The following is a 26665-nucleotide window of genomic DNA, read 5'->3' as shown; positions in this document are numbered from 1 at the left end:
ATTATCCATTTACCGATACAGCAATCAGAATAGCAAATGGTGACTTGCACTTGCACACTTACGCCATATCATAAGCCTTGGATTGTGATGAACATACTACTCTCAGGTTGAAAAAGTATAGTTGCAACCCAAAGCAGAACTTCAAGTGATATCAAGACAGGAAACAATATCCATAAAAGGTTAGATTTGTACATAAACACTAGAACACGGGTGAAACTAGAGGACATTATGCAAATGATAGAAGTCATTCACAGAAGGATAAAAACTGCATGATCCCACTTATATGAAGTTTCTAAAGTTGTCAGACTCATAGAAGCAGAGAGTAGAATAGTGGTTGACAGGGCGTGGGCAGGGAGATATGGGGAGTTGCTCAATGGGTATAAAGTCACTATGTAAAATAAATACATTCTAGAGATTGGCTGTACAACATCTTGTCTATAGTTTAGTATACTGTGTTATGTACTTTAAAATTTAAGAGGGTAGATCTCATGTTAAGTGTTCTTAACACAATTTTTAAAAAATGCTTGAGGGAAAAAGCTTATTTTTGGTTTTGACTCACATTACAGAGGCAGCTAACATTTATTTAACAAATGATAATTAATAAAATTTTATTTTTGTGAAGTTAAATATGAGGTAAGCAAAGTAGACATCACATTATCAAATTAGTTACCACTGGCATTAGTTATAAACTCTTTCCTCCTATCCTTCCCTTGTTATGATAAAAACAATGAACATGTATATGATCCCAATACTGTAGAATGCAAGTATCCTTCTGGAATCTGTGGTTGTCTCATCACAATAATTGCATATGTAAACCTTAAAAATATTGAGTTTTTGAGACATAATCATGGATGTAGCACTGTTTTATGTTAGGTACCGTTCATATATCTGAACCTCTCTGATTTGATACAAAAATAATTTTAACTAAAAACAGCTTTGGTAATCAGCAGATAGCTTACTATTATGTATCATTATAAATAACAAAATTATAACATAATTTAATGACAAATTTGATTATAATTTAATAAATTATATAGTTTAATTTTATAAAAATTTAATAAAATAAGTCTATTTAGATAATAAATAAGCCAAGGAAAAGAAAAGGATTTTCATCTAGACATTGCCCTCTCTTTCTGTATTTTCCTTGATTCCTGAGCAGAAAGACTGAATTAAGCAGCAGCCAGAAGGCATAGATGCAGAGTGGAAAAGCTCTTCTCTTTTTAGTAACTTTTGTGTCTGTTTTAAATTGATCATTTGTTTCATCAGCTAATCCCCAAGTAGAGGGCATGTCCTTTTCACTTGTAGGATTCTCTTACAGAAGTTGAATTCCCTCCTTATCACCTCAAGCCAATAAGTACTTTATTTTCCTTTTGCTTGTTGTTAGGGAAAAGGAGAAAAAAAAAAAAAAGCCACTCATCCCACTTGCTGGAGCTCTCTGCATTTTAATCCCAGCCTATGAACGGACATCAGAGTGCCCTTATGATATTTTACACAAAAGGCTCAGTGTTCATGGCTGTACTCAGAGGACCCAAAATAGCATTCTGTAAGCAGTGACATACTGGTGGTCTGGTACTAAAAGTGCAAGCCTCTGTAACTCAGAGCAGTGTGACACATGTCAGCTTTGATGAGGAGTCTGTGAGGCAAAATAAGAACCCTCTCTACTACTCTTCCTCATGTGTTTATCATGAATTTTGAATTTCAATTTTTGCAGAACTCCTAGAACTTGAAGATACACAGGTAAGAATGGGATAATTAGGCCTATTTAAATATATAAATTACCTCAATGAATATAGGGCCAAAAAGTACTTGAGAAGCACACAGTTTGTGCGTATAAGGGAAAAAAATTCTAAAAAATTTAAACTCACAATGTGTATATTAAACTATCTCTAAAACAAATATTTGTGAGAAAAACTTGCCATATCTACGATTCAGATGGAAGAAAATAAAAAGTTTCTCATATCCAGAATATTTAAACACTAAATTTCTTGAGAAGGCTGTATTACTACTGTTTCTTTTTCTTTCTCTAGGATTTTGATTTTTGACTTACTGTATATTTATCTCTGTACTATCGGCTGCTCTGAACAATAAAGTCACCTTAAAATGTGTGAAAAACATAGAGTAAATATTTTTAATGCCATTAATTATTTACTTCTTGGGAAATAATATTCAATGTGGGGCTTTCTGCATATCTGAAGAAAGCTAAATGTTCTTTGAAGGACAATCGATTCTCAAAGTTGATATAATTATTTTATTTTCTTCCTCTTTGTCAGTTGTTTTGACTATCAAACATTTTATTGAATTTAGAAAAATAGTAAAGCAAAAGAGCTTAAGTAATTAAGAATATAATAATAATAATAATAATAGTAAACCTTTGAGCATTTTATCAATATAGACAAATACATATTAAAACATGTTCACATATTAATTTGCAATAAATTATATCCATCACATGTAATAAAAAAGCTAATTCATCAGACACACAAAATATGAAAGACACAAAAGTGTAAATTAAGGAAATGCAAATTGTGAAAGATATTTAATATTGTTTCAGTTTCAATTTATTACAAGTAAGTTTAATAGGATTACTAATTTTAATAAAATATTCCATGTAAATTTTCCAAAAAGATTTAGTAAATCTGTAACTAGCATATAAAAAAACACATGAAGTTAGCAACAAAAATTTCTAAGTAGAATGGCAAATGTTTTCTTTATATAAATTCATATTTTAGAACTAGGAATTCATTTTTGAACTAATATATCTATAGAGAAGACATTGTTTATGTAAAATATTTACAAATTTAGTAATATATTTATATTTTGGATAAATTTGCAATATCAAGTAATGTGGTAATATACATTCATATAATATCCTTTTTCCAAATTCTAAATACTTTAGATGTTTAAGTATCACACACTATAATTTTTAATTTGAAAGTATTTAAATTTTAATATAATGTGGACATTTCTGTTTACCAATTGTGTAATCAATAAGCATATTCCCAAAAAAGAATAAACATTACAAAATGAAAAATCTAAAATTATTCAATTTTTACAAAATAATCAGTTTATGAGATCTAGAAATCACCTCTAGATGACTTATTCTACTTAAATGTGTTTTCTGCTTTACCCAGGTTTTTTTTTTTTTTTTAAGATTATATTTATTCACGAAAGATGCAAGAGAGAGGCAGAGACATAGGCAGAGGGAGAAGCAGGCTCCCTTTGGGGAGCCTGTGTGGGACTCGATCCCAGAACTCTGGGGTCACATCCTAAGCCGAAAGCAGACGCTCAACCACTGAGCTACCCAGGTACCCCTTTACTGAGGTTTTATAACAATGACTGAAATGTCTTATATTATTATGTAAATTATATCTGTATTTTCAGTTCTCAATTTTAGTAATTCTTTATTTGTGCCCCAATAAAATATTGAAATATTTATACTTATACTTTTATGCTTAAACCCACTTTCTCTCTACCTTTCTTTCTCTCTCTCTCTCTCTCTGTTTCTATTTCACACACAAACTGTAGAAGTGTTAAATGATATGTTATCTATTTATATGTTTTGTTTTGGTTTGTTTTCCCCTTTGGAATCTTTATAATGTGCTTTTCCCTGGGAACTTTTTAAAAAATGAGTTCAATTAAATTATCATAAAGTAAGATGCTTGAGAATGATTTGCACAAATGCTTCCCATTCATACTTAAGAAATCAGACCCATCCTCCAGGAATTTGCCATAATCAAGATATGTATAATTTGATGAGTGATAACAGATAAGTAAATATAAATTGATATTGAGGGACACCTGGGTGGCTTAGTGGTTGAGTGTCTGCCTTCGGCTCAGGTCATGATCCCAGGGTCCTGGGTTTGAGTCTTGCATCAGGCTCCCCGCAGGGAGCCTGCATCCCTCTCTGCCTATGTCTCTGCCACTCTCTCTTTGTCTCTCATGAATAAATAAAATCTTTTAAAAAAACTAATATTGAATTTTTTGACACACATGCTCTTAACACGAACCCTTTAAATATATTATATTCAAAGTGTTACAGAGTGGTATTTAACATGTTATTGAGTAGTAATATAATAGAAATATATCTATCACATGATTTAAAAAGATATATTGGTCTTTTCATATACCTTTCTTTCAATTGGGATTTATTGCTACTGAGAACCATGATAATAAATATGAGAAAATGGAACTTTTATATTTTGTATCATGACAATTCCCTCTAATATTTATGATCTTCCAATACCTGTATCTTTGCTTTGGCATAACCGATTGAGGATGAAAAATAAACAAACATGAAACTTAATAACCCCACATGAATCCTTCCTTTCTAGCATTGATTTTGACAGCTCTCGGCTTTGAGAAATGAGTGACTTTTGCTAAAGTGACCAGAAAGATGTTTGACACTTTTTTAAAAAACTTATGCCATTAGTTTTCAACTCTCACATCACCACTCACTAGAAAAAATCCACCTAAAATTCTCTAAAACTACCTTTTTATAACTTACAACAAATCAGTTTCCTTTTGAAATGATGCATTCTGTCTTGAAAATTCTGATATGATCCAGTAAGAGCATTCATGTCTCACTTTAAAAACCACTTTAGAATTAGTAAAGCAGGAATGTTTTTGTCAGAAATTCATTGCACTAATTACTCAATAAGACATTCAGAATCATCAAAGAATGTTTTAAAATTAAGGGAAAGCATATAGTAGTCAGAAATTTTGCTTTGACATACCTAGTCAGGTTTGAAATGTTAGTATTGGGGATCCCTGGGTGGCGCAGCGGTTTGGCGCCTGCCTTTGGCCCAGGGCGCGATCCTGGAGACCCGGGATCGAATCCCACGTCGGGCTCCCGGTGCATGGAGCCTGCTTCTCCCTCTGCCTGTGTCTCTGCCTCTCTCTCTCTCTCTCTCTCTCTCTGTGACTATCATAAATAAATAAAAATTAAAAAAATCTGTTAAAAAAGAAATGTTAGTATTGGACAGTGACGTATCAACATACAGGATCAGCATATCCACGTTTTATTTGTTCATTCTAAGAACTTACATGATAAATGAACTTTGTAAATTTGTAGGGTAGTATATTAAAGTGGGAATGATTTGGCAATCAATTATGGCTTAAAATAACCTAGGTAATTTTCTCTATGTGCAAAATTTAGAAATGTCATTTCTGTGGAAATGAACAAATTATACATAAATCATAGAAAAGAAAAATGCCACCATTTTTTCTGTCTTTAAATTGTACTATAGCTACATTGTTTCCAAAAGTTTCAAAAGTTTGCCACTTATTTTATTTTTTTCGTCTCAAGCAGAGACTTTTTAAATCTCTAGTGAAGATTCTATGACATTTTTTGATAAACAGAGAATTCTACTAAATGCAGAGAGAAACATAAAATGTAACTAGAACATTAAAAAGATAAAGAAAGCAGGATATAGATGCATCTTTCTAAAAACTTTTTAATGATATTGCAGTTTGTTATTGAAGTACTTCATGACAATGCTTGAAAGTGCTTTTGAATTGTAAAGCAAAATATAACCTATATTTACCTATAATACTGGTGAAAAATAAAGGCCATAGCATCACTTTTCAGGTGGATATAAGTCTCCTTCTAAATAAGGTTGTTGCCTTTGTGTCTATATAAGACATTGGTGTTTCTTTGGTTATTTCCTCTCTTTTATCCAATGTCTGTAGAATATACCAATTCTATAGGCCTATCAGGATTTGACTCAAAATGATTGGTTAGTAATAAATGAGCATGTATGACAATACAATATTACTCAGCCATCAAAAAGAATGAAATCTTGCTATTTTCAATGACGTGGGTAGAACTAGAGGGTATGATACTCTGACAAAGTCAGTCAGAGAAAAACAAATACCTCACATGTGGAATTTAAGAAACAAAAGATGACTGTAGAGCAAGGTGGGTAGAAAAGAAAAAGAGAGGGAGGCAAACCCTAAGAGACTCTCACTAACAGAACAAACTGAGTGGTAAATGGAGAGAGGTGGGTGGAGGATGGACTAGATGGGTGATGGGTATTAAAGAGGGACTTGTTGTGATGAGCTCTGGGTGTTGAATGTAAACGATGAATCACTGAATTCTACCCCTACTCCTTAAAACAAACAAACAAAAAAGTGCCGAATTTTTGACCCAGTAAGCCTCTTTTCTGGAACTTTATCGTATTTAAATAATCTAAAAGTACATAAAGAAGAATATCTGGAACAAAAATAATTATAAATGATTGAATAACATACATGCTCTATATCTTAATAAAATAACATATAGCCATTAAAAATACCTTCATAAAGGCTGTTAAAAATGGGTATATGTGTTTGCATGCACACACATATGTGTGTGTCTGTATTTGTTTATGGACAGATTTCAAATATATATATAAATTTTATTTTTTATAATATAATAATTTTAAGACCACACTAATTATTTGTTAAAACTCCATGCCATTTTATTATTTCTTGCCCCTCATATTCTTATTTTTAATTTTTTAACATTTTTATTTTAATTACATTTAGTTAACATTTAGTGTTATATTAATTTCAGGTATATAATATAATAATTTAACACTTCCATAAATGCTAATCACAAATGCATTCCTTAATCCCCATCACCTATTTAACCCATCTCCACACACACCTCTCCTTTGTAACCATCAATTTATTCTCTGTAGTTAAGAATCTGTTTCTTGGTTTGCCTCTCTCTCTCTCTTTTTCTCTTTGTTTTCTTTCTTAACAAAACCACATATGAGTGAAATCAAATGTTACTTGTCTTTCTTTGACTTATTTCACTCAGCCTAATATTCTCTAGCTCCATCCACATTGTTGCAAATGGCAAGATTTCATTCTTTTTTTATGGCTCAGTAATATGTGTGTGTGTGTGTGTGTGTGTGTGTGTGTGTGTGTGTATCACATCCTCTTTATCCATTCATCAGTCAATGGACACGTGGCTATTTGCATCTTTTGGTTATTGTAAATAATGCTGCTATAAACATTGGGAAGCATACATCCCCTTGAATTAGTATTTTTAATTCTTTGGGTAAATACATACTGGGCAGTTGTTGGATTGTAGGGTAGTTCTATTTTTCATTTTTTGAGGAACCTCCACACTGTTTTCCAGAGTGGCTGTACCAGTTTGTATTCCCACAACAGTGCAAGAGGGTTCCCCTTTCTCCACATCCTCGTCAACACTTGTTGTTTCTTCTGTTGTATGACATTTTATGTAGTGGATGATACATATATAAAGTTACTTATATAAAATTTAAATTTAAACTATTTTAAAGATATGGAGCAATGTTGTCATTGTATGTGTATGTGTATTAAACCAATGTTAAAAACATGCAGCTCTTAAATCATAACTATAATTTCTATGAAATTATGTGACTTTGTATTATCATTGAGCATTTGAATTATAGGGAAATAGAAACAAACAATGCACTTTTAACACTGTATATATGTGAGCTAAGTACCCAAATTTTAGTAAATTATTAATTAGCTGCTTTCTACATATTAAGAAACAAAATGATGTTAGGGTTGCTGGATTAAAAAATATAATGAGGGATTATTTCATGTAAGAACATCATCTCTTCACAGAACATGTTAACTCTTTTTACACATTAAATTGAGTGACTCATAGTCCACATAATATAAGTTTCAGGGAAAAAAGACATCTTGTCAGTCAAAAGTCAATTCATTCATTCATCAGATTATACTGAATGCTTTTACATTTATCTGAAAGGAAACTTGTCTATCTTCTCTGGCATCAATTACAAAGGAATCAAAAATTTAAAGAATCTATTTCATCATGCTTTTTAAATCCATTCATATCTCAGATTAATTATATTCATGCTGATTTTTCTTCCTGAAATGTATATGTATTTTAAACCCATCCCATCTCTTGGAGATACACTTTTTTCTAGATTTACATATGTATCTCTTCTAAATTTTCCTATATACATTTTATTTAGAATTAAAGTGATATACCCAATCTCTTATTTTGAGAATTAGGGAGTAGGAGTTTATCTACTCTGTAAGCATGCCATTCATGTTAAAGGGATTTAAAAAAAATCTCCCTCTTGAGATGTTTTCAATATTATATTTACTAAAGTACATTACTTGGCCATTCTTTTTACACAGCTAATAGCATACAATCATAAAATGATATCCTCAGAATGTAAAATAGTTGATCAAATATTCTACTAAACTAGTCCATCTAGTTTGAAATTTTGTCTTCAAATTGTATTCTCATGACCATAAAGTCTAAATAAACTCAACAAGATTAACTCTAAAATGTGAACTCGTCAAAAATAATTGTAGTCTACTAAGTTATTTTAACTTACATTCAGAAAGCAAAAACATAAAACAAATGATATAGATTTTTTTAAGATTTATTTATTCATGAAGGACACAGGTAAAGAGGCAGAGACATAGGCAGAGGGAGAAGCAGGCTCTCCATGGCGGGGTTGATGAGGGACTGGATCCCCAGGATCCTGGGATCACGCCCTGAGCCAAGGGCAGATGCACAACCACTAAACCACCCAGGTATCCCTAGAATTTTTTATTTGTATGTTCTGTATAAAAAAACTAAGAAAGCATTGACTTTTTTATTATACAGTTTGAAACTCAATTCCTTTTTCACAGAGGTGTTTGTGCAAAAATATTTTGCTCCTAAATAATTATATATTTTCATTTATTTTTTAAAACCTGTCCTTTGAAACATACAATCCATATTATGATCCAAAATTTATTATAATTCTACTCCAAACTTTTTGTGGATAACTATTGAAATACTAAATTAAACTCCTTACCAATTCATTTTTTTTCAGTTTTGAAATTGATTTGAGTATCATCCTAACACATGAAACAATCTAAGAGATTAAAAATGTGAAATTTCTTGAATTTATTTTTTTAATTTTCAAGTCATAGTGAAGTGTAAGGAAATGATTATATTATTGCTATTGATTCATCACAATGAACAGAATTTGTATACTTTGGTGCTTGGTCTATTTTCTTCTTTGCAACATCTTTGCTTCTTATTGCTCATTTGATTGTCCAACAGAGTCTCAAAAACTGCATTTCTATCTTAAAACATTTTTCCTTAAATCCAAACTGCCCAGTGAAGAGATCTCTGCTTTTCCTCTGTTGAAATTTACTTTGAATGACTCATCTATTCTTCGAACTCATCAGTTCTAGGCTCTAATCACTCTTCAACCCACTCTCTTCTGCTTCAATCCCTCCTAAAACTTCTCTTTAGCTATTCAGCAAGATGTACTACTTTTTATTTGTTTTCTTTTTAATTGACAAATAGTATAAAAAAACAAATCTGGGCACTTAGGACATGTTAGTTTTGCTTATAGGTAAATTACTTAACAATATTGGTATGGCCTTTTTTCAAGACAAGTTAAGAACGATAACTATTTTCATGTTCATTTGTTAACATTGATTTTTTTAAAAATTAGATACACTCATTATGGAACTCTCCTTTCCCGATACCATGAGTGTTGTCAACGACTAAATCTTTCTACTATCCAATTCTCATTGTCATAATTCTGTCTAGTCTCTTTAAACATTTGAGTATGTCAAAAATTAAATAGCTTCAACTATTAGTTTATATTTTTATGTGATAAATAATACATTGGTAGACAACATTTTTGCACCAAATTTTCTAAATTCCAATTTATTTCCTTAGTATAAAATTTCAGACATGAATTCAGTAGATAAAATGGTGTGAGATCTTTAATGCTCCTGAAACATATTTTCTAATTTAAAATATCATTCAGTTTATCTTGCTGGTATGGGAAACAATTCATGAGAAGAAGTCATGGATTAAGAACTTGGAGGTTATAGGAAGTGAGTGCATATATTTGTGAGACTAAGAGATAGAATTGACCATAGATAAAGCTTGAATATGTACAGAAGGTAAAATAAAGAGAATGTTGAAAGGGGATTCCTTATTCAAGTGTCAGTTTTTGAGTGGATACTGGTTTCATTCAGTGAGAGAAAAAAACATAATGATGAACAGGAATGAGCAATAAAAGATAATGGTTTATTTCTGGGGTATGAACTTTGAAATGCCTCTTGGAAAGTAGGTCTATAATTAAAGAAAGAGATAAATATGAACTGTTGAGACTCTTGCGATATTTTAGCATAGAGAGATTAATTGTAGACATAAAATCTGCAGATATTATCACACATATAGAATGGGCAAAGTATTCTGAAGAATGGAACTCTAGTATTTAAGGAAGAGAACAATAAGATGAAATAGAGATTCTTGAGGTGAAAGAGGAATTGAAAGTGTGTAGAGCTTTCCAATGCAGTTATGATGAAGGTAACAGTGTGCTATGCCACTATAAAGTTGATTTCAAAAAGGAAAGAAAAGATTTTATTGAATTTTGTTAAAGAAATAAAGGGGAGCCCTCTTGACCTGGATAGATGGGTTGAATTTTAGTATTGGGGGGAAAAGCCAGGTTGCATTTTCCATAAATTGGATGAGAAAATGTGGAGAGAGTGAATGGACGTTTATTCTGTAATAATATTTCCTTTCCATATCTTTGAGTTTTTTTATGTTGTGCCTTTTGAATTAGTCCTCTAGTAATCATTTTTATCATATTTTTTCTACCTATGCCTTGTTTCTTCTATTAAAGATTTTTCTTCAAAGTTACCTTTCAAAATTTCCTCCTACACACACCTTTAAAAAGTAGCCAGGAATTACAATTCCTGTTCTCTAAATACTCTTTCAATCTATAATTCTTTCATTGAGGAAGTATCTTTTATTTATCTAAGGAACTTTTGGTTTTCTTTCTTTTTTCCTTTATTTCTTTCTATTTGTTGTTGTTGTTGTTCTCAACCTGGCATTTGTTTCTGCTTATTTTCAGTTATATTTTTATGCTTTGTATTTGACTTGGACCTTTTCTTTCAACTGGATTATTTCCCCAAAAGGAACCACAATAAGTAACATAAAAATTGTTGGGAAGTCTTTTTGTATGAGTGGGGAATAGAGACTGAATACTTTCAGACTTCATAGATATTTTTCTGGCAATGACCAAGGTGATTGATTTAAGGATCCTCAAATATCATTACGGTTTTTGTCTTGAGGCTATATATTTCTCTACTTAATGAAGTTGAAAGGTAGACAGGTAGGTAGAGAGAACTTCAAGTTACAAGATGATAGAGATTAACTTTTCTATATTTAGAAGTGACAATGGACTTATAATGGTTTTATCTTTCTGATATCTCTGAAGTGTCTTAGGTCCTGTGACCTATTATGCACATTTCTACTCCTGTCTCCTACCAGATCCTGGCATTTCAGATAATAGAAACTGTACACATTAGCCTTGGGTGTATTAACCTGAAATCATTTGTAATCGTTAGGAAATGTTTCCCATTCCAAAATGCTTTGAGTCAGAAAGAGCTTTTTCCTGAATGCTTTAAGCATAATGCATATTGACAGTTATTCTTGTAACAGTGAGGACTTACTAGTGATTCTCTTCTGCACTTTAGGAGGTGATGAATTAGAATTTTCCAAAGAAATTTGAAATTAGAAATATTTAAAAAAATGCCATTTTTTATGATATAATAATAACTACCTTTATTGAACATTTAATATGCTCCACATCCAGCTTGTTATTTTTGTGTGATTTATCACAGCATACCTAGAAGTTAGGTATGTTATCCCATTTTGCAGTTGGAGAAATTCAATCTGAGAGTGTTTAAGTACTTTGACTAGTGTCATACTGCTATAATATTATAAAGACACAAATCTTTACATTTTATGCAGATTCTCCTTAATGGTAATTATTAATTTAATATTAAATGAAGATTTAACTAAGTAAAATAATTAAGAAAAAGAACCAGATAAAAATTATACTGTTCATTTTTTTTAATTCCTATTCTCAATATGTATTACTTATAAGAACCATCTATTGCAGGTATAATTCAAGAACCAGAACATTACTACCATAAGATCAGGGCATAAAGTAAAAGTCTGTCCAAGAACCCATGCAAATTGTTCTCTTGAATCGAGAGTAAAACAGTTAAGGTGGGAGATATGAAATTAAATAATCAAAATGGCTATGTTATGCTCCTGCACCTTGCAAAGCAGTCTCCAGATAGGTGACTCCTTCATATAGTGTCCTATAGGTAACATAGAGTGTGCCCAGGACGATCAACTGAACTGTGGCAAAATATGAAAAATTCTATTTATGTTGATATTTTACCTCATATTCTTGTATTTCGATTTTGAGTATGTTTTTATGAAATATCTTTATGGTGGTAAAAGTTGTAGAAGTAAATGATTAGCATATAAATACATATTACAACATTGAAGTTCATCCTAAGCATTTTTTCCATATGAGAATAAATATGAACATTTGGAAACCCTGGCCAGCATCTACCCATATATTTCTTTTCCAAAATGGTATCCATATTCTAGAAAATGGTTCCTGCAAAGTTAAGGGTACTAGTTCTGGAGGAAGTAAACTGCTTGGGTTTAACTCCAGCCTGGCAGATTCTTACATGACTAAGCAAATCAAGTTAACTTCTATTTGCTCACTCTCTGCATTTATCAAAAATAATGGAACATATACCATAGAAGTATTATAAGATGAATCAGTTAAAAATGGCATACTCTTTGTATAGTAATAATCAAGAAAAAAGCCCCCAATGCATGTTAGACAAGATGATGATGATGATGATGGCTGGTAGTGGTGTTATCCTTGGATTACTTGCCTGGAATCACTTTGGAGCTCATTATGATCACCTAAATGGTGAATAAGAATTGTGGAGTATGGAATCTACATTTTATTTGGCTTTTCAGTTAATTCTAATGTGAATAAGGTAAGTAAATCATTTCTCAGAAATTGAGGGACTGAATCAACCAAGTTATTATTTACTCTTACTTAAATAACAAAGGATTCTCCATATGCATAATAAAAATTTTAAGTAGAAAATGTAATCACGTCTAGCACGAAATAATAGTTTTGTCATGTTTGCTCATGTTTTAAAATAATTATTACTATAATGTTTGCATGGTAGCTAAAATGCTTTAATATTTTAATCAGTTCATATGAATCAGGTACTGTGTCATACATTTTTAAATTTTGCATTGATTCCACACACACACAAAATCGAGTGTATGACTTTAAAATTTTTCCATTCACTAAGATTTAGGTCTTTAAAAAGTCATGTTTATATTATGCGGTTTTCAATACAAAATTATATTTTCCACATGATTTGGCAATGGTGCTTACTAAGTATTGCTTTTGACGGTAGAATACATTTATTGCTATTAGAGTTATAAAGAATATGTACTGAAAACAATTGATAATTGGAGAAAGGAACATTTAGATGACATATTTGACGCAGTATTATGTAGCTACTAATACAACATCAGCAAAAAATGTCAAATACGGTGCAACTGTGTCTTTATTTACTGTAGTAAGCAGTAGCTAAAAAGATTTTTAACAATTGAAAAACAAAATAAGATATGCATAATGGAAATTGAAGACCAAATAAATAATTTTATAATAAATTCTCAGGATGGTAAAATGCATTGTTGCTAAGAAGAAAATATTTTTTTCTTGTTTCTATGGTGATATATAAATTCAATTTGCCTGATACACTTATGTGATGAGAATAATAGGATTTCATGTTTATCCAAACAATGTTTTGGGAGGAAATGCTTCATTTTGCTGTGATTGTGGAAATTTGCATTCTACATACATGGTAACTGGTGATTTTGTCAAACTGCCTTGATTTATTTCTGGATCAAGAAATCTCCAAAAGAGGAGTGTCTGAGTGGCTCAGTCAGCTGAGCATGTGACTCTAGATTTTGGCTCAGCTCATGATCTCAAAATTGTAGGATTGAGCTCTTCATCAGGCTGCTTGAGATTTTCTCTCCCTCTCCATTTGCCACTCCCCCCACTCTCATTCTCTCCGAGATAAATAAATAAACCTTTTTAAAAAAAGAAGAAAGAAATTGTGAAAGTGTACCTTATTCATCATTCTTTGAAATTTTTACTTTCCTAATTTTTTTTAGTTAATTTTAGTTTTGAAAGTCATTACTTATTGGTTCTAAACTATCTGAAAGCTGTGACTTCATTAGAATTAAACTGATAATAAAAGAAATGTGATATATATATATTATATTCTAATCGGTCAATCAGTGGTACATCTACATGAATTATAATTTAGTCTTAAACCTGTATAGAAATCACATATACACACATGCACACACCAATGTGCGTAAGTCTTGAAATAAATGGTTTTACTTATTTAGACAAATTTTTCGTTTGTGTAATGCAACTTTGATTACTTCTAGTCATAAAAATTAAAAATGAATCAGATTCAACAATTATAAAGATAAAATCTTTATCTTTAAAGATAAAGATCAAGTTAAAACTAAATCTACTCTCATAAAGCATACTACGGTGACCCAAGTCATGACAATTTCTCAATTCAATTTATGTAGATATAAGATCCTAAGGTCAAAAAAGATGCTGTAGGAAATAAACAGTAGAATAGTTTTGCATATGATATTAGCTGGAAATCATCATATGCTTTATAGTCTATATTATGTAGCTTATAATTTATATTCTATGTAACATATTTATACTATCTACAACATATATTATAGATATTATATAATATATGAATTATACTTCATATATTAAGTTTTTATTATGTATTATATACATACAAAGCAGTGTGTATACACTAGGAATGCAAGAATGTCTCAATATTATTGAATCTATTCACTCTATTCTGTACCTTATCAGACCAAATGAAAAGAAAGACACCACGTGGTAATCTCAATTCATAATCTCAATTTAAAAAAAAACGTAAAACAAAAACTATTTTCTTCATTTTAAAAAATATTTATTTATTTATTTGTAAGAGAGAGAGAGAGAGCATGTAAGTGGGAGGAGGGGCCAGAGGGAGAGAGAGAATCCTCGAGCAGACTCCTTTGCTGAGCATGGAGCTTAACATGGGGCTGGATCCGAGGACCCTGAGATCATGACCTGAATTGAAATCAAGAGCATGACGCTTTAACCAACTGAGCCACCCAGACACCCTAACAAAAACTTATTAAAAACTAGGAATAAAAAATAATTTATTTGGCTTAGTAAAATATATGACAAAGCTCACAATATCCCACTTAATGTTTACTAAAAGTCTTTCCATGTGAAAATTGGGAAAAAAGTGAAATTTTTGAAATTTTTGCATGTATGTATGTATGCATATGATGAACTTTTAAATTATTGATAATTATTTATTACTTGGTGTTGTGAGATTAGAGAGTCCTTGGCTATCTCCCACTGGATCTCTGTGCCTTTGACTTTTTTTTTTAAGATCTTATTTATTTATTCATGAAAGACACACACATAGAGAGAGAGAGAGAGAGGGAGAGGGAGGAAGAGAAACAGTCAGAGGGAGAAGCAGGCTCCATGCAGGGAGCCTGACGCGGGACCTGATCCTGGGTCTCCAGGGTCACACCCCAGGCCAAAGACAGGTGCCAAACCACTGAGCCACCCAGGGATCCCCTGCCCTTGACTTTTCAAAGTTTCTTCTGACATACAACTCAAGCATATGCTTATAGGCTCTGAGTTTAAAATTGGAAGTAGAAATCTACAGGACTGAACATACAAGTGTCCACCCATAATAATTCAACTAATCTTTCCTGAATTAAATAAGCTGAATTGAATCTATCAGTCAGATAATTATCAGGAGATTAGGGTTTAACAGTTGGGTTAGTGAGCAGGAGAAGGAAGAAATATAATTACTAGTACTATTGGAGATTTAAGTGTATCTATGCTTTAGTCTTTAGAATATCAACATTAAAATGTAACAAATGGCCAATATTTGAATCACAAGGAAAAAAATTAAACTCAATAATGAAATATTTTAAGTATTTGCTTTAAAACTCTTGAGGAGGTGGCTCGGTGGGTTGTGTCTAACTCTTGATTTCAGCTCAGGTCATGATCTCTGGATTGTGAGGTCAAACCGAGTTGGACTTTGTGCTCAATAGGGAGTCTGCTTCTCTCTCTTCCTCTCCTTCTCCCTCTACTCCTCCCCTGCTCATGCTTGCACTATCTCTCTCTCTCTAAAATAAATAAATGAAATCTTAAAAAAATATAAATAAATAAAATTAATCAGAAAATGGTTAATTAATTTAGTACCTAAAACTATGGAGCAAATATCCTAGGAAAATCAAGACAGTGTTCAACTAGAGGGAAGAATTATGCAGGCTATGGAGATTTGTACCCTATTTACCTTAAAATGTTACCTTGGAAATGGCTTAACTTGGGCAGTTGTCTGGAATAATGTTTTTGAAATTAATATGGAAATGTACTTGTCCCTGAGCACATCATATTTCTCCTCAACTCTGACCCTATTCGACTTCTTATATTCTTTCAGGTTAGGTATTTTTGCCTCTTTTATTACTCTGACAAGACTTTATTCCAGCTATTACCTGTAGCTGGCCTTTGTGAGTCCTTTTTTCTCATTAGTTTATATAAGCTCACTTTGATCTTTCTTCTCTTCTTAAATGGAGGCTAATAATTAGTTTCTCACTGAATTACAAAGAAAATCAACAAGAGAAAACATGAAGTACCTATGAGGGCTCCAGGAATATAGTTGGGGGTTTTATTAGGGTACTAGGCTATGTAGCCAAGTAACTACCCAGTTTTCAGTAACTTCACACCACAAATATTTAATGAGAGTTATGGGGGTACAATATTCAGTTCCACACAATTACCAGTGCCTTAAGCTTGATTGAGTCTCTACTGTCTCATAGCTACAGCATCTGATTGCCAAAAGAAGGTAGGGATAAAGACAAGGCCTTTCACTGCTTCAGTTCTGAAGTGATAGCCATCACTTTTACTTATAAATGGTGAAGAAGCTAATCACATAACCCTGCCAAATTGTGGGAAAGGTATTGGTAAACAATAGTATGTCTCCTACAGTGTTCAAAAATTGTTACTTCTTTTTATTACTCTCTTATGTCTCCTCCATGCCATTTCAGTTTACTAATCTTCCATAGAATAGGTATGCATTAAGAAATCCTAAAGAATTAAAGGTAAACTTTTCTTAGAGCAACAGGATGTAAGGGAAGATACCATGATAACAATGACAATTCTGAGTATGGAATCACCAAGTGCCCACTTAGAATCTTCACCTATAAGTTTTGCCAGTAGATACCTCAGTATTTCTAAACCTACCTTTGATATTCCCTACACAATGTCTCTGGAATTTCAGCTGGCCATCAAGTTTTGTCAATGTTGTTTCCATGTTATTTATTGATTCTTTTACTTGTGTTATCTCTTTCTGTGGGCCATGATTAGTCCAAGTGCTGGGATACATCAACACCCATAAGTGAGTGATAAACAGCCTGGGCCCAAGGCAGTAGACCCAGGGAAGCAAAATTTCAATGTCTAGAATTGCAAATGTTTTTAAGCACTGATGAGAAGATTAAAAATATTTAATTAAAAGCTAACATAATATTAAATGATTAAAGTAAAAATATATATCTGTATAAAATTAAATATAAAGATAGGCATTAATGTGGGAATTAACATAATAGGCAAGACATATTTCCCAAGATATTTCAACTGAAGCAGTTCAACGACCTATCATTTTCCAGCATTAATATACTTGCTTTTGTTAAGTAGGTAGACAAGGTTTTAAATAGGTTTACACAAATATACAGTACCCTTTTTTTAAATGAATATTGAGGCAGTGTCTATAACATAAAAAAATTAGACTTTGAGGTTAGTCTATAACCTGTCACCAACCCACCCATGCCATTGCTCTAACAGTAATTATAAAGGGACTTATGGGATAAAAGAGTACTTTGAAGAGACATTTCAAAACCTCCACTTTTTTTTCCTTTTAGAAATACATAACTCCTTGAATTAAGAGAGAAAAGAATCCCTAAATACTTCCCCTGTAATAATTTAACCACTCACAGCTCCAAGAGCTGCATTTTACTGTTTGTTTCATACTGAAGTTTTATAAAATTTGCTTGCTTCACACATTTGGATCTTGATATCAGGAGTTAGATGTGCTTGTTTGAGTAAAGAACAAACTGAGTATTGCTGGAGGGGAGGTAGGTGGTGCATGGGCTAGATGGGGGATGGGCATTTAGGAGGGCAGTTGTTGGGATGTGCACTATGTGTTGTATGTAAGCGATGAATCACTAAATTCTACTCCTGTAATCAATACTACAGTATATGTTAACTAACTGGAATTCTTAAAATACTTAAAAATATAAAAAATATATTGACAAAGAGAAATGTTTTACCTTACTTTTAAGTAGCATTTTAGAAACCATAATTTTGAGAGTTTTCCTTTATCCCCAAGCTTTAGAACTTCTTGACCATTGCAAATTATTAGTCTTTTGATAAATCATTTTGACCAAGCCACTCACAGTTTTCTAAAGATGGAGACGTTATATTAATTGCCATCTGTTTTTCTCTGTGAGAAGCTGGCTTAGTTGAGCTTAGTTTTAGCTTTCCAAAGCCTTCCAGAATATATTATATTTTTATAAGTTTTCACAGATGGAATAATTATCTTTATGTAACCAAGAGGAGGTCATAGAAAAGACAATTCATAATTAGATTCAGTTACAAACTGTATAAGTGCATAGATTATAATATTTTTCATCCCTTAAGTCATAATTAGTCTTCTTTGAAAGCATAATTGTTCTGAGTCACACTGGGATCTTTTTCAGCCTATATATGTCCATGCAATATCACATATTATTTCAAGCATGACAATGTTTATTTGTCATCGTCACATAGTCATGCTAGAAAAAAAATGACATTTAAATCATTTGAAAATACATGTGGAACACATGCATTAGGGGACATGTATCCTACACTATTTGTAGTAGTTATTTATAAAGTCTTTTTTAATATGTGTGTTGTTTGAAGAAATAACAGTAGCTGAATATTTAAAGTTCAGAAATAAATCATTAGATCTCCCCCCTGCACTTATAGGTAGCTATTTTTGCGTAGTTAAAAACACTTACTTAACACTTAATGTGTGTCAGACAGTATCTAGGCACATTAACTCATTTAATAAGATAATTCCATGGGATAAGCACCAATGCTAACCTCATTTTTCAAATGAAATGAGTAGGTACCCAGAGGTCAAACCTTTTGTTAGATCATGCAGCTAGTGGGTGGCAGTTCTTCCATGACCCCTCACTCCACCAAGCTGCCTATGGAACATTTCATCTCAACAAATTTGGGAGGGTAACCCCAGAGAGGTAGTTAGTAGTGATCTCTTGATCTTCACTATGGTACTAAATAAACTTTGCTTTCATAAAATAGTTTGATAATTTTTATATAATTATGTGTAGACATGTATTAAATATTAAAACATGTAATTTAGATGAGGAAAATTTTAATTCATTTAGAATTTCTCGATGCAGGTATCTGCATTTGAGGGCATCCTCTTTCAGGCCTTCTCTGCATTTGTCAACTTTTTTTTTCTAAATTAGTAGAATCATTTTCTTTGTATTTATTTCTTTCACCTAACAAAGTGTTACAACCGTATTCCTATATCATTAAGTGCCTTTACAACACCACACTTAATGGCTGAGTAACATTATGTTAATACAAATTTTGAAATTTGTTTTCATTCACTTGTTTCTTTGTTAATTGTAAGACCAGTTTTCTGTGTCTTTCCAAACGAATAGTTTTAAAGTGTTCAGGGAATTCCTGACGTGTTTAAGTTATACAGTGAAACTAAAAGGGTGGATAAATATATCTGGATTTACCTCCTGGAATGATGAAGTGATGTTAGAATACTTTAGATATTAGAAATAAATTATTGCTTTCTTTTTCTTTTCTTTTTTATTTTTATTTGCTTTCTTTTTCTATGTTATTTATTTTTCCAAGAACATTAAGAGCAAAAGATTTTGCTAAAGAAAATATTTTACAGGTTTGACTGCAATCACACAGGAAAAATAAGGTAAGAAATAGTGTGTGGACATGCAATGGCCAAATTAAAATCATTACTAAAGTGGCAAAGATATAATTAACTCCTATATAGATTAATTGCATTGGCAACGTATAATGAAGGATACTGTCCAAAAAGCATTTTAGGCAAATCTTCAGTGCAGAAGCAGGTAGTGATTTAGCCTTGAAATAATGAGAAATCGTGTTTTGGTAACTTGTGGAAGGCGGAAAATAGTGGGATACCAAATTTTTTAAAGTGATATTTTGCCAGTGGGTGTTTCATCAACTGGAATCTGTCTCTTCTCATTCGGGAATATTTTCACATTCAGGCTCAATTTTGTCAATGCTTAGCACTGAATACAGTGCTTATTAATCCCCGGTCCTCTCCACCGCTGAGAACAGAGTTCACAGTAGCCAGCTCAGGGATGAAATGGCACTTGTTACTCCACATCTTAGGACCTCTCACAGTGAGTAGGGAAGGCTGTAATGCCAGAGGGGGCTTGAGAGGCTCTTACACAGGGATTCTGACTTTATATTGCTTTAGTGGTAGCACAATGCTATCATTTGTGCCAGTAAATATGTAAAATATATGTTTAACGAGAGTTTATAAATGGGATAGAGAAAGATTGTTTTGCATTCTACGTCTACAGAGAACGAGTTGGCACATGGTTTATTACAAATTTTAGTCCAGAAATATTGTTTCTTCTCACTTATGTATGCAAGCTATATCCACGCACATTTTCTTTCTTTATTTCCTATTAGCGATTCTGAGAAAGCCATTTAAAAGCCTTTATGTATGGTGTCACTCTATGAGGCTGCCAAGTTTCACTTGATCTTTAAAAAGATCACTTAATCCTTAATAGGATTAAGTTTCTATATTTATCCCATCCATGTTTTCCTAGCTTCAACTTTTATCTTCCTCCATACAGACACCAATCCACCATTCTGACTTTTTCTTCCTTGTATTTGACCTCAAGAATCTTTAGAACAAGGGAGGAAAATGTTCTAAAAGGAGATAATAGAAAACATTTTATTATGTCTACTTTCAAGACTGGTCCAGACGTTAAAATGCAATTTCTATGTATTTAATCCATCTAAATAAGGTGAACTATCAGTGACAGATATCATGCATGTTGTTAGATATCTACATGTTTTCTTTCTTCCGTTCAGTAAAACACAGCATATATTCCATGCCCTTAAGTTTGTATTTCCAGTCTTACTTCTACTGGTAAATATATATTTGTTACTAGACAGATCACTTAATATGTCTCCATATAAATTTCTTCATATGTGAAGGTAATACATTACAGACAATACATTTTCTAATACTAAAATTATATAATCCTATTTGGATATAATATCTTGATGCATTTTATAATAGTGTTATTCAAATATTATTTTGTAATGTTGTGTTAATAGAAATGTCACTTAATTTTTGTATGTTAAGTATCTTGAAATATATATTTTCAAAATATGCAATTAAATATAGTTCACTCTATATTTTATTTAATATTTTTAAATATGGCTAGTTATTGGCAATGAGGTTAAATCTAAACAAATTAACATGAGACACAGTGTTAGCATTTTTTCCATATTGAAATATTTTGCATGCTTATATCCATACATTCATCTAACTGGAAAACATAACCAGGATTGCAGATGCAGGGTGGAAATGCCACTGCTTTTTTTTCTAGGGCCCTTTTTAGACTAATTGATAGCATTTTTCCTTATTAGCTCAGACTCTGCCTGAATATTTCTCAGTCTGGCACTGCTGACAGCTGTCAACACTCTTCAATCAGAAGTGGACCACTATTTGAAACATTTTTTCCCTTCCCCTGAAATGTATGACCATTATAGACAATTTGGCATCTAGAAGAGTATAAACAAAGCCATAATATTTCAGAATTTAGACATACCGACTTCTACCATTTTTGTTTGTGTATTCAAATAAAAGGATACTCCTATCTGCTTTGTAATGATTTAGGATTGTAAAATAATGATAGTTTAACTTTTAATTTTAAATTTAATTGTAAAATATTTCAGTTATATGCTTATTCTGAAAAAAAATCTAACATATGGTAGAAAAATCACTTGGATTTAATGAGTGTTATTATCTGGCATATTTACTTGAGATTGTTTAGAGGGAGAAAAATGTGACAGATATTTCCAAACTTCAATCTTTAAGCCATTTTCTCTCCCTACTAACATGGTAATTACCATAATAAATTTTGTATATCATTTTTCTTTTCCTAGACTTACTTTACAGAATCTATGTATGACAAAAGTTTTATATGGCATCATCTTATAGTTTTGAGACATTTTATAATTGGTATCCTATAGTACCCTGATTTGAACTTTATTTTTCCATATATAGTTTTCATATTACTGAATTTATATTTGCCTCACAGTGGACAAATGTGAAAGTTTCTCTAGGTATAAAGCAGTAAAAAATTAGCTGTTAGTTTATAGATTCAACTAATTTTTAAATTTAGTAGATTTGGCAAAACTATTCCTCAAAATGTTTGTTCAAATTTTCAATTTCATCAGCATTGTATAGGAGTTCTGTTTTTTTGTGTGTTCTTATCAATAGTTGATATTAAACTATTTAATTATTTTTGTCCACCATGGTGATTTGAAAAATACAGAATAAATTGTTATTTTTGTTATAATTTATAAATTTTAAATGTATAAATTTTAAACACAGGGGAAGAATAAAATAATAGCTATGCAAGTGCTCATGACCCAATTTCAAAAATTAATTATCAAGCCTTTGCCTCATGGTTCCTACTGTTTCTGAAATGTTTTTAAAAAAATTCTAGATGTCATGTTATTTCCAATACCAACATGCTTCAGTATACATGACCAAAAGTAGGGTATGTAACTTATATAATCACAAAGAAACTTCTGTAACAAAATCCATAATATTTTCTATCATCTCAAGATACTGAATCACCATATTGGAAACTTACAAATTCATAAAAAATTTAAATATAAAAATAAATTTGTACAAATTAAGTTCTAGACAATGTTCTAATTTTACACTTGTTCTTGTATGTTTAAAATATCTTTTAATCTAGAGCAATATCTTCCCTAAAACTCCTCACTTCTTTTTAAATGAATGAAAATATCATAATAGAAAATGACACAAATGCATTACCCAACATTATAATTATACTTTACACTACTGTTAGTGAGAGTTTTACATGTTTTTTTTTTTAAGGTTTACATATTTATACAAAATAGCTTCTCCTTAGAAAACTGAATTTATTTTGAATATTTTCAATATTTACTATCAAAGGTATATTTTAGCAATTTCTAAGCAACAGACATTATTTGCATTTCAAGCTCTTAACATAAAGATGAGATTCATCTTCAATTTTCACCTCAGTTGAATTTCCTCATGGTCTTCCTTGAAGGAACTCAGAGATACCACGGAATCCAGATTTATGACAATGTGTTCTTTCTTAATTAGGTATTTTTAATGACTTTCTAACAAGAGTCAAAGACTTAAAATATCTCTTGGAGGTTGTTCAAAAATACGTGGAGAAGATTCAACGTGAGATTGTAGAGAAAACTAACAGTAACAGGGATCTGGCTTTTCTGTCGATTATGTAGTATTAAACTACATCGTAGATCTGACAAAATTATTTTTCTTCATAAGTCCCAAACAAACAAATTTGATTATATGGAAGTGCTAAGTCAGTGTGTTAAATGCAAAGCTATTCAATTTCCTATAAGGGGGAGAATTACCGATCATTTCAAAGAGAGCTGGTATGATCAATATCAGTTAAGTGGAACTTTTTACATGTAAAATTCAGTAGTTGAAGTTTCTCTTTTAATATTTCAATAATAGAAGATATCTTTTATCTCCATCTTATATATTATAAATGATCAGCCATTTTTCCCAGGCACTATATTTTGTATTTATATCCTAAAAATAGTATCATCTCTTTGTTAAGATGAAAAGCATTTCTATTCATATGTTTCACAATATAAAATGGTAAATATCTTACATGGGCTTTCTATTCACAGTGTGTTTTATAACATCAGTATAACTGATTATAAATCCCCCAGGTTTCAAACTGAATTGTCATTTTGTCTATTTAATACTAGATAAAATAATATAAATTGGGAAATTGGATTAGGAAACTTATTGCTATTTAAAAAAGGAGAAAGATCACATTTTTTCCTTTGGATTGACTATTGAGTTTTACAGAGATAGAATGGAAGAAGTAAGCAGGTTAAATTAAAGGAAAAGAAAAATCTATCTCAATGTCAGCTATCAATCAAGGAGATTGCCAGACCAACTTTTCAACCTTCAGGCAGATTTATGGCTACAGCTTAAAATGGACAGGACTTGACCAGAAGTTTCCAATTATACAATTCAAATTATTGCTGAGCTACAAAATACAACTAGCTTAATTGGAGGATAAATGTATATTCCATTTTTATGATTGCAAAAGTTGTACCCCTTCTTTGGCAATTTTGTAAGAAAATGTTATTTTTAAATGTAAAATTTTGTTTTGTTTCCTGTTCTTTAGGACTATGAAAGATACCTAAGATTTAAAAAGATTACAAAGAAACATACAATTTTTGTTTGCAACTACTCTTTCCTCTGAAGAATACCAGTTGGAATAAAAAAAAGCAGAATGAATTATTGCTTCCTGCTACCTTTAATGTTGGGAATTCCTCTCATATGGCCTTGCTTTACAGCCACAGAAAGCTCTAAAACAGAAGAAGTTAAGCACCAAGTGGGTTCTCATTTAAGAATGAAGCGTGGTTGGATGTGGAACCAGTTTTTTGTACCAGAGGAAATGAATAAGACTGATTATCACATTGGTCAGGTACTGATTTTATGATTTTATGAAGGTGTTACAGGAAATAACATTATATAACTCTAAATGAATGGGTTGAGGAAGTTTTAGGGCATTGGATGAATTCTACATTTTCTCAGTGGAACCCTTAGAAAGCTTCAGACATTGGCTTAATTAATTGTTTCAGATTTTCAAGCATGTAAAATATTTGCAAAATGTGAGGAAGAAGAAAAGCTCTGATTTTCAAATTTCACCTTTGTCTCTCACATGGAAATACAGCCCATATTTATCAGCATCTGGAAATTTGATGGTGTTATTTTTGGTAATGGATCAAAGCAACCACACTGAGAATAATAACATTTACCAACAGTATTTAGCCTGATTTTCTATTATGCTCAGTAGGTGTTGATTTACCCATCATTAATTTTTCATGATGCAGATTAATACCAAATCCTTTACAGCTAAGTAGCTTCAAGAGCCTACACACTTCATTTGATTATGAAGTATAAAGAATAATTATCTTTACTTTCTTGTAAGAATATATATATGTATATATTTAAATACATATTTTAAATTTCCTTAGTGAGATAGAGAATCTCCTATTTATGTTTTTGGTTTTTATTATTATTCAATTTTCCTTAAACAGAGGTAATTACAATTCCATGTCCTTTTCTGTGAGGATCTTTCTCTAGATGAATGATCTGAAATAAGTTTAACCGCTAATTAACTGGCACTAAAATTTAATTGGGCCCAAAGGGTGAAGCACTCAAAATTCATTAACTCCCATTTCCTAGCCCTTTCAGGAGAGCCACCGTGTTAGTGTGATGTCCACATTCCAAAGGAGTTCATCTATCCCATCCAGCAAATGTACATGTGTATGTTCCACTGAAGGCTTAGATGAGGATCTTAGGCAAACAGATTTCAAACCTTTGTATATGTATGTGTGCCTGCTATGAATCATATTTCTCATCTTTTTATTCTCTAAGATGACTGCAGGTAAATCAGAGGCAGGGTGGCCAAATGAGGTCCATAGTTAAGTGTTTGCTAGTGAACTGAGTCTCTGTAGCCACATTTACCGTGAACTCCACAGAGCACCATCTGCTCTCCCATCAATGAGCGGGGTGACAGACTAACAGAGCCTGGTGGCTTCTAGTGAATAAGGCTCTCCAGGGAAGTGCATCAGTACAATCTGAGCAGAGACTACCTCCCTGGCTGACTGTCACATTTTCCAGTTTTTGTTTTTGTGCTCCGGGCACATCTCCTGTTTTCTTCCTTTCACAGAGTGATTGGTTTTGCCTATTTCTTTCATTCTGTAAAAATACTTAGGAAAATATCCTAACAGATGGTTTCCCCTGAAACAATGTCATCAGTCTTAAATAACATACAGATAGCTGGTTTAAAAGAGAGTAATAATGAATATTTAGGTGTTGTAATTAAAGAACTGGTTAAAAATAAAAATGTAGCTAATGTGTCCAAGATGACTTTCTTTTTGAACTATATGTTAACAGAGATTAAGTTTGCAAAGCACAGTTAAATAAAAAAAAAATAAATAAAGGCATATTGACTTGCCAAATCAATAGTTAATTGCCTAGTTGAAAAAAAATATTTTTGAATAGCAATATAGAAAATATCATTAATACAGAATTTGTGAAATTAAAATGTGTTTAACTTATGTGTTTTGTGACATTAAGTGGCTCGTGTTTAAAAAAGTAAGTTAATGTATATGTATATATATATATATTGGCTTAAATCTGAGTCCTAAAAAGATTTAGCTCACTGATCTATGAACATTATACTGTGCATATACTTGGAATACATTTATTCATTACTAAATTTATCATAATTCTAATATTGAATGAAATTTTTACACCATAATCGAAATGA

General features: G+C 31.6%; 1 protein-coding gene across 7 annotated transcripts in view; it reads left to right on the top strand.

The window, feature by feature from the left end:
• Nucleotides 1-1505: 1505 nt before the first annotated feature.
• The window catches only part of CDH19 (cadherin 19), a 94004-nt gene continuing 68844 nt past the window's right edge, over nt 1506-26665 (top strand). The window contains exons 1-3 of one of the 7 annotated variants that reach the window (XM_072758066.1): nt 1558-1737; nt 3152-3305; nt 24509-24811. In XM_072758066.1, coding sequence (XP_072614167.1) covers nt 24617-24811 — 195 coding nt within the window. In that variant the 5' untranslated portion in view covers nt 1558-1737; nt 3152-3305; nt 24509-24616. Of the gene's footprint in view, nt 1738-3151; nt 3306-19907; nt 19981-20238; nt 20435-24508; nt 24812-26665 lie in introns of those variants that run through there. The other 6 variants (XM_072758065.1, XM_072758063.1, XM_072758064.1 and 3 more) reach the window with 6 other exon arrangements.

Source organism: Vulpes vulpes, chromosome 5, assembly GCF_048418805.1.
Source record: "Vulpes vulpes isolate BD-2025 chromosome 5, VulVul3, whole genome shotgun sequence".
In the NCBI taxonomy this organism is placed as follows: Eukaryota; Metazoa; Chordata; class Mammalia; order Carnivora; family Canidae; genus Vulpes; species Vulpes vulpes.
Note: the sequence above shows the minus strand (reverse complement) of the source record. Positions and strands in the feature narration are given on the sequence as shown.